At 42.3% G+C, this 9,257-nt stretch overlaps 1 protein-coding gene across 1 annotated transcript; it reads left to right on the top strand.

The window, feature by feature from the left end:
• The first annotated feature begins 380 nt into the window (after positions 1–380).
• On the top strand, positions 381–8,942 carry ogfrl1 (opioid growth factor receptor-like 1). Its single transcript, XM_035173298.2, has 7 exons — positions 381–694; positions 2,023–2,109; positions 2,200–2,278; positions 2,672–2,750; positions 3,632–3,698; positions 4,130–4,275; positions 5,138–8,942. Exons 1-7 carry the CDS (start codon positions 509–511, stop codon positions 5,688–5,690), a joined length of 1,197 nt encoding a protein of 398 aa, XP_035029189.1. The 5' UTR covers positions 381–508; the 3' UTR covers positions 5,691–8,942.
• The last annotated feature ends 315 nt before the right edge of the window (positions 8,943–9,257 follow it).

Genomic DNA, 9,257 nt, shown 5'->3' with positions numbered 1-9,257 from the left:
ACATTTCGCTGCCCTTGCCAAAGTGCCGCCCTACAGGCAATTGCCTAGTTTGCATATATGGACGCGCCGTCAGTGGGTATATGCTATGCTGATAAAAAGATTGGTGCTACATAGGCTCTGTAATATGTGGCCACATTTGGTGATAGCTGTCTAATGTTAATAATTACTCTCATTTACAGCTGTAACAAAAACAAAATGCAGATGTTATGTCACAATAATTTGTTGTGTACACAATAGTGTCTGTCAAACAGGTAACAATCATTCAGGTCAACACACACACACACACGTGTAGCTCTTATCCTCCTCCTGTCTCTTCCTGTGGCACTAATCCCCCCTCATACTCACGCGCATCATCGCTGCTGGAGTGGAAATCCCCTCCGCTGCCATTGAAAGGCTGAGAGGGCGGAGAGAGTCCAGACCTCTGCACGAGCTCCGGGCCGAGGGGAGGATGTAGCGTCCGGAGAGAGAAGAGGATCATAGAGAAGGGCCGCTGGTGCGTGTTGGTTCGATGGGAAATCTGCTGGGCAGCTGGCGTTTCAAGGAGCCGAGCACCGTGGAGGAATGCGACTCGACGTGGGGGTCGGACTCCGACAGCGACGAGCCGGCGGCGGAGGATGACAGCGGCGTCTCGGACCCGGTCAGCCCGGGGGGGAGCGACCGGGCCGCCGCAGAGCCCGGAGACACGTCCCCGCAGGTACAGCGGAGCTTCCGCAGGATGCATGTGCTGCGTGGAGAGGACAGGGGCCCGGTCACATGTGCCACCGTCAGTCACAACACTGACCAGGCCAGGACACAGAGAGGACAACCGACAGCCTGTCCTGGTAGTGGACAGTGAGCTGACATTCGAAAATACCTCAATTTAGGTTTTAGGAGAAAATATTTACACACGCTTCATCAACTCTCCGGAGTGGTTGAGATAGAATGACTGAAATAATCCTTCTGCCACTGAACTTTATCAATGTACAAGGAGCAGCAGAGAAGACTGTAGAATGTTTTTAATATTTGAGAAGAATTTGTAAATTGCTGCTTTATTCAGGGTATTTTATCAAAGAGGTCAAAACTGTTTACATATGTATATAAAATACCTGAGCTGCAAACATGTCATCATACACGATACAGTACATATACTGTGTACGTAATGTTGTTAGTTAATTATTAAAGGTACTATGTTTTATATATATATATATATATATATACTACAATGGTAGAAGATGGCACAGTGTCTGCCTGCTGGTTGATGGAGGAAATAAGACATTATGTTTATGCGTGACTCTAAATTCTGATCCCTGTGGCCTGAATGATGAGAAGAGTTGAGAGTTGAGGAGAGAAATCCACGCTGTGGAGAATATTAAAAACCAGCATGGCTGTTCTATTTCAGTGGATCACTTTTTACTAAATTATTTCACACTGGTGAAATCAAACGTTTAACTTTTTTTATTTGCCATGATTACAACCAGAAATTGCTTTTATGATGCAGTTTGTATAAGCTCAGTATCAGGTATAAATCACAAAATAAAAGCCTCAAACATGGCTGTAAAATGACTAAAATTAAGATACTTAATACACTATATGGCTTAAAGTAATGTGTGAATGAAATTTGTTTTACCTGTTATTGTTATAGTCCACAGGCTGTTCTCAGTATTTAGTTATATATAGGTAGATTTACCAGGATAAGGTCCAGTGTAACACAGTGAGCCGTTTTACCCGTGGACTTTAGCATGACCCAGATTTCATTCAAGAATCAACTCTAGCATCCTTTTGTAGTAATTGCACAGCAGTGCTGATGTGAGTTGTCCTCCTCTGCCAGAGAGAAATGGATGATGACAGACTTCCACCTCAAAAGCAGAGTCAGTGCTTTTAATTCAGCTGAATGGCAGCTACACTGCATCTGTTCAAACACGAGTTGTTTTTATTTCAGACAAGGATTGCACCATATATCTCTACTTTCTTCTTTCTGTCCCTTTTCTTTCCTCTCTTATTTTAGTTTTAATCTTGTTCTGTTTTCCCTGCTTCTTCTCTCAGCTGACGGACTCCCCGGAGTCTCTTCCAAAGATGAAGAGGAGTTTCTATGCTGCCAGGGACCTCTACAAATACCGCCACAGCTACCCGGTAAACACACGTGCACGCACGCACACACATGCACATGCAATGTTGACACCCTTTATGATTTTATTAATCTTTGTGTGCACTTTTGTGTAGAACTACAAAAGATCCAGGCAACCCAACGAGTACCGTAACCTGCGCTTCTACCTGAACAAGATCCCTCTCGTGCCTGATGGTGGGTTTTCACACACACACACACACACACACACACACACACACACACACACACACACACACACACACACACACACACACACACACACACACCACACACCTCTCTCTCTTTATGCATGCAGACCTCCTGCCACTGTAGAGAGAAGACATGTTGACTTTGGGTTTAGTCTGGCTTGTTTGGCGAAAGGTCATGTTTGACTGGGAAACACTATCAAATTAGTGAACTGATCCAATGTTATAATGTTTGTCTTTCTATCTTTCTCTCTTAAACACAGACACAGACACACACACACACACACACACACACACACACACACACACACACACACACACACACACACACACACACACAATAAAATGTGCTTGGCAGCTGATTATCTCTGTCTCTCCTCAGGTATCTACATAGAGGAGATTCTGTCGAAGTGGAGAGGTGACTATGACAAACTGGAGCACAATCACACCTACATTCAGTGGTGAGACTTTCAGCTCTATTTTGATTTGCATATACATTAGATTGCAGCGTGATTGCATCAACTGACTTTTGTTTATCACGTGGTACAAGCCACAGTAAGGGAGTTGTTAAAACCCCTTTTTTTCTGTCACGTTGTCAAGTAGAAGTCAGCAGAAATAAAATGAGGATGTTATACTGCCTGTACAATATGTAAACAGCCCAAGTTATCCCTCTGAGTTAATGAGTGCTAAGTACACTAATGACAAATACAAAATGTGCTACAATTTAAGTCATAAAACAAAAGTCAATCGTATTAAGTTTGTTTCTCAGCCTGGCCCTAGGTCCAGGTCTGCAGCTGCCTGTGTCTTCATAGACATTTTCTACCAAGTGGACAAGGACAACTTGATGTAGTGGAATGATTTATTACATTGCACGAAAATGTCCCGAAAGTAGCTGCACTTTGTTTCAAAGTCTAATTTTCAACACAACAAGAGGCTTTAAGGGTGACAACCGATGTGAGGAACTAACTATCTCTGGTGTAGTAAACATCAGCTTTTGTTCGTGGTTGTTGGAATATGATACAAACTTTCCCAAAGCCAATAAATAACATGACAGAGATGCTTACATTGCTGTAATCTTTGATAGCATCCTCTTGCGAACCCTAGACAAACCTGTCAGTCTCTTTATATGCAGAGAGTCTTACTTCCTGTATTATTGCTACTGCAGCATATCTTGTCAGCGTGATTGCTGAGCTATGATTGATGAATCTGTGTTCGTGTGAGGGTTGGATTATTAGTGGCACCTTCTTAACCTCATGATAGAAAGCCGTAGCAACTGTTAGAAAAGGAAACCTAACTGATCATCCACATCATCATGTTGGTAAAACAATAATTTGTGTTGCAGGCTGTTTCCATTAAGAGAACAAGGGCTCAACTTCTACGCACATGAACTGACTCAGGACGAGATCAAAGTAAGACACACACACAGAAACACATAATAAACATATATACATGCAGACTCTACATACTGTGTCGGTGTTGTTGTCTGACCCGCCTGTCTGATTTGTTTTGCACTTCATCATTGCATAAGTGCTTAGCTTGGTTGAGTGACTGTAGCCTCCATTAGAAAAAAAGCAGTTACCCAGCTCCCTCATAAGGGACATAAACAGAATCTTCAAAGAAAACCTCTGGGGAGGCTCGTTGCAATTTAGCTGCTAATTGAGTGCAAATGTGTTTCTCTGAGCAAATTTAGATGCAATTTGGGTGAAACAAGACATTTATACAGATTTTATGTTCTCGCGTTCCACACGATTATCATCCCATCACTTAAATGCTCACCAGGCAGAAAGATGGAACTGTACCTGTCTGTTGGTGTCTGATGTTCTGTGTTGAATCCTGTCAGGAATTCCAAAGCACTCGTGAAGCTAAGCGGAGGTTCCTGGCGGCCTATTCCCTGATGTTGGACTTCTATGGCGTCAAACTGCTGGATAAGAGCGGAAACGTCGCTCGGGCTTCCAACTGGCAGGAGCGCTTCCAGCACCTTAATGAGTGAGCATACACACATCGACACATTGTGCGGCAGCTTCGGGGTGTGCCACTGCAGCCAGGATTTGTGCGAAGTAATCGCTCGGTTGCCGATCGCTGCTTTTGTTTTTCTTCAGCGAGGCAATTGTTCTAAATCCCACGCAACTTAATTGCTCTTCTATCAGCAGCCAAATGTGAAACGGCATGGTGTGCGTCAGCAAACAGATGGTTAAATGGTCACTTAAAGGGGGATTCTTGATGGTTTCCATTCCTTGAGAGAAGTCTTGCGTTGCCAAACAACCACCTGAGTGTTATATGTTATAAGTTGCTCCTTGTTCAGTGTGTTTTTCTCCTTCAACCTAGCAAAGTCTCAGGCTATTACCGTAGCTCATCAAGTCACAAACCTCCTCGACTTCTTAGCTTCTGATTCTAATTGTTTCCATTATCCAAACCACATGAAAAGCAACAGATACCTCACACAATAAAACAGCTGCTCAAGACAGTATTAGTCCCTTGTCTGGCTTTTAATCATCTGGTGCACCGTGGTTTCTGAGCTTCAACTATCAGACAGGAGCTTTTCTAAAAGATAATAAAGGTTCTGTATGGTCAAACACTGTTGACTGCAGCACAATGAGTTAGTGCAGCCTTTTAGGCCTTTTCCTAATTTCTTCAGGTTCATTTGAATATATTTCAACAAAAAATATTTTTTTAGAAATGTCTTAAACTGTCGTGTCATTTTTATTATGAATCTTTACAAACTGCTCAAATATGGAGACTCCGTTCACACCTGGCATAAATTTGTGTCTCCAGTGTCCATATTGAGAACCGATTAAGATCTGATCGCTCACATCTTCCTATAATGCTTCTCCTGCTCTGATCTTTAAAGGTCTCAGCACAACTACCTGCGGATCACTCGCATCCTGAAGTCACTGGGCGAACTGGGCTATGAGGCCTTCAAGGCCCCACTGGTTCGCCTCTTCCTGGAGGAGTCGCTGTGCCACAACACCCTCCCAAACATGCAGCACAGTGTCCTGGAGTACTACGTCTACACAATCCGCCTCCCGGCCACCCGCAGGCGCCTGCTTCGCTACGCCCGCCAGCACTACAAGCCAGCCCATGCATTCCTCTGGGGTCCGCCACCTAAAAGGCAAGGGGGAGGGGTTGGTACCGGAGGTAGCATGGGTGCTGGGAGTAGTGGAATCAGAGCACCAGCTCCAACACCCGAGCCACAGAGAAAAGAGGAGGACAGCACCTCCTCCACCTCTCCGAGAAGCGGGATAATGGTGTCTTCCCATGATGCCGTGATGTGCCAGGACCTGGCTGGAGCAGCACTGAAGAGCTACACAGGACTCGGCTCTAATATGGCCAGACTGGAGGGAGCACTGATGTTGGCGGGAGCAAGAGGAGCGAGGAACGAGTACAATGAAGTTGTTCCTTAGCCTGGAAAAGGGTTTGATTGCTATCAGGTTTTTAAAGCAGAAAAAACAGCAGTTTTTAAAATCAACCAATTCAATACAAAGAACGTAGAACTTTATTAATAGCAGGTCCTGTAAGACTCTGAAAGCCAGGGTCAGGACAGTAATACACATTAGTAGTTACATCTAGGAATCTAATAAACATGTTGTTCTATTCAGTTTAAGGGCTACCATAAACTATGATATAACTTTATTGCAGATTATTCAGTTTAGCTGTACTAGGGATTATAATGTGGGGCAGGGGGGTTTGGGGAGGTGAAGCTAAGCAATCTCACATTGGACCAAATCCCAAAATCATCTGAGCCAGGAGAGATCCAAACGTGTAGTTCAAGGTGTTTCCTCATTGGGGCCATGGACTAGGTACCAGTGAGAAAGACGATTGCCTTATTTATTGTTGTATTTCAGAACTGTGGCGGGTGTGAATTGTGGATTCAACAGCATCACAGAACCAAAGGCACCTGCTGATTGGGATGTTGATGGTTCTGGGAAAACAGTCCTGCATACTCATCAGTGTAGCTGGAGTTCCACTGAGCCACAAGCGGGACTGAGCTCCCTTTGTACAGGCACTGTAAAGTGAAAATTATAATGTGAAGACAGAGATTATTTCCCTCTTTTCTTTCTAATTCTGACATTTAAAAGTGATGTTAGGGGCAGACAGGAGGAAGAGGACTGGCTGAAAAGGGCAGGGGTGACTTAGACTGTCATAGCAATACCTGGAAACCATATTTATTGAGATTAACGTGAAATTCTTGTAATAATAATATCAACACAATATTTATCTTCTTTACAGTTTCACTGTATACAACTTGACGGGAGATGCTCCCTCTGAAAATTGTTCTGAACTATAAAAAGATTTGTTGTTGGTATGAAGAGTCAAGAGTAGAGTGGCTTTTTAGTGACGTTAAAACTATCCTCTCGACTGTGATTGGTCCAGTGTTAACAATTCACCAGGGTCACGTGATGGCTCAGTTGTTAGTTTATTGGGTCTACTTAGCCAAAGTGAATGCAGTCTAATACAACAGTCCTGAACGGACGTTCCAGCGTGGTAGGTGAACATCTTTGTGAATATGGCCTGTGGTGCTGTTCAAGTGCACTGCATTATGTTTGGTGGTGTTTCCTTTTATTTTGTCCAGCCCTTTCAAATCAATGAGGGCAGGCTTAACAACAGAAACACCTCTTTGTGTAATGCCATAAAGTTCAATATCAACCTCAAACTGCAGCCTTCAAAATGAGCATATAGTTGAAAAGGCCTCTTGTAGAGACGCATTCACTTTCTTGTTGTTGTATTAGACTGAAATATAATATAAATAATTCAGGTGTATCTTATAAACTGGAAAACAAGTGTAGTTTCCAACATTTGGTCAAAGAAAATGAAGACATTGCTTTTGTTTGAAGAGGACGGGAGCAGTGTAGTTTCTGTTATACAATGTAGGTAACTATGACCCAGTGAAGTGTCTCTGTTTCAACACTAGTCTCACTGCTCAAAGATCATCATGTTACACTTCAATAACTCTTTAATAGCTCTGCTGTGCTTCACAGATTTGTTGCAGTATTATAATGCCAGGCAGTTTTTAATATGATGTTAAACCTAAAATGCTTCAGGACCTTTTATTTCTCAGATGGCTTTGTGTCATGATAATAATCATAATTCAGCACAATTTGCTAGTCTCCTCTGTTTTGTATTAGGAACACAAACAGGATTAGCCTATGGAATAACAGGGCATGCAATAAATCAGGTTGCATTTTATGAAGGCTTTTAACAAGAGTACACAAGAATAGACTGTAAATATTTCATTATTAATTAGGAAATATAATTCAAGTGTCCAAAGTTAAACTGGTATTCGATATGTCAAATTAAAAAGACAGCTGTACTGTGGTTTTATGGCTAACATACTGACATTTTTAACATCCATGGTAATTGGGTGTGTTTTGTCACCTAAAGGTCTTCTACACGTAACTGAACAGGGGATATTTACTGTGGGCTGTTGGTGAAGTTGATGTATCAGAGCAGGTGATGTGTTGTGCGTTGCACTCTTTTGACAATCTATGTCTTCCGGTTGAAAGCGTTGTAGGTTTTTAATAATCGTTGATCTGCATACTGTATATATATGATCTACAAATAGCCAGGAACCTGCTGCGCCATAAACACAAGTGATTGTTCTCATATTGTGTCATTTTGCAATAATTTGGCTAAAGGACTTTTAAAATCAGACATCCATATTATACATTCATAGTGTTGAACTAGGCTAAACATACAGTGGTAGGTGGCAGTATAGATTATTGGATTATTTATTCAAATGTATCCGTTTAGATGACAAAAAATACCCAAGAAGATACTCTAATGTGGGTGCAGGAGCCTTACAGTATGTAGAACGTTTTTCTATCTGAACTTTCCGCTGACGAATATCATGTCATCACCCCCATCATATCAGAAGTGGACAGCGTCACTCTTCGCTTGTGTTTAGTTACTATAAAAGGACAATATGAGGGCACGGCCACTCCCATTCACTTCCAATCAGCGCGAACGAGGAGGCGTATAAAACATTTGCTTCTTGTAGTGAGGCAAATCGCAGTGTGGCTTTGATATTCGCTTCACATTTGCATATGTGCGACCGTGCCCTTACTCTGAAGTTAAAGCAATGTCGTTGGATTCCAGTTAAACACGAGGCACCTGGGGTCCTGGTTGCAATAGGTAGATATCAGTGAAACAAAAAGCCATGTGTGGTGAAAGACAGCGATGGTGCATATGATCGGGACTTTAACGCTTCTTCCTGACTTTTTCAGCTGTTCTTCCTGTAGGTTCAAGCCTTGTGTTTCAGGGCCTCCACAACGCTCCCTTAGCCAAGTGTATCTGATATAATTGTAAAACAAAATAACTTTTCAGGTGAAGTGTGCGGTGACATGGGCTCAAATATGTGAATTTTAGTGTCCCGTATGTGTACATATAGATGTATGAATGTGTGTGTCTGATATTCTTAAGTGCCTCTTTTGTATTTTTTACGTTTATCTGTATGTTGATGTCTTTCCCAGCTGATTTCCTGTACATCCTGTTTTTTTGTACAGCATTTTGATAATTATTACATTATTGTCTTCATTCTGGTCATATACAGTGCAGTATGAGTAGATTCATGTGCAGTCAGAGCAGGAATAGTTAACAATATATAATACTTGAAATTGTTTGTATCTGGCTTATTAATAAAATGTGATGGTTCCATAGATGACTGCTCGCTATGTTTGCTGATCACACAATCTGACACAGTCAACTCAAATAAAACAGTGGATGTGGACTAAGAATGAGTGGATAGAGTGTAAAGGAAGCCAACACTAGCACTGTGCATCACATGCAGTTGTTCAGAGGATGAGCTTGTCAGGTGCAGGGCTTCTTTGCAAGCAGGAATAATCTCATTGGTCGAGATAAACCTCAGCGTTTGGCTGAGCAGCGATCACCGTTAAATAAGCTCAGAGCAGAGGATTAAACATGCAAAGGGATTCGCATTCAAATACTGAACATAACTAAGATTATCTGACGTC

This window comes from Hippoglossus stenolepis, chromosome 12 (genome assembly GCF_022539355.2).
Source record: "Hippoglossus stenolepis isolate QCI-W04-F060 chromosome 12, HSTE1.2, whole genome shotgun sequence".
Taxonomy (NCBI): Eukaryota; Metazoa; Chordata; class Actinopteri; order Pleuronectiformes; family Pleuronectidae; genus Hippoglossus; species Hippoglossus stenolepis.
This window is presented reverse-complemented; position numbering and strand designations above follow the sequence as displayed.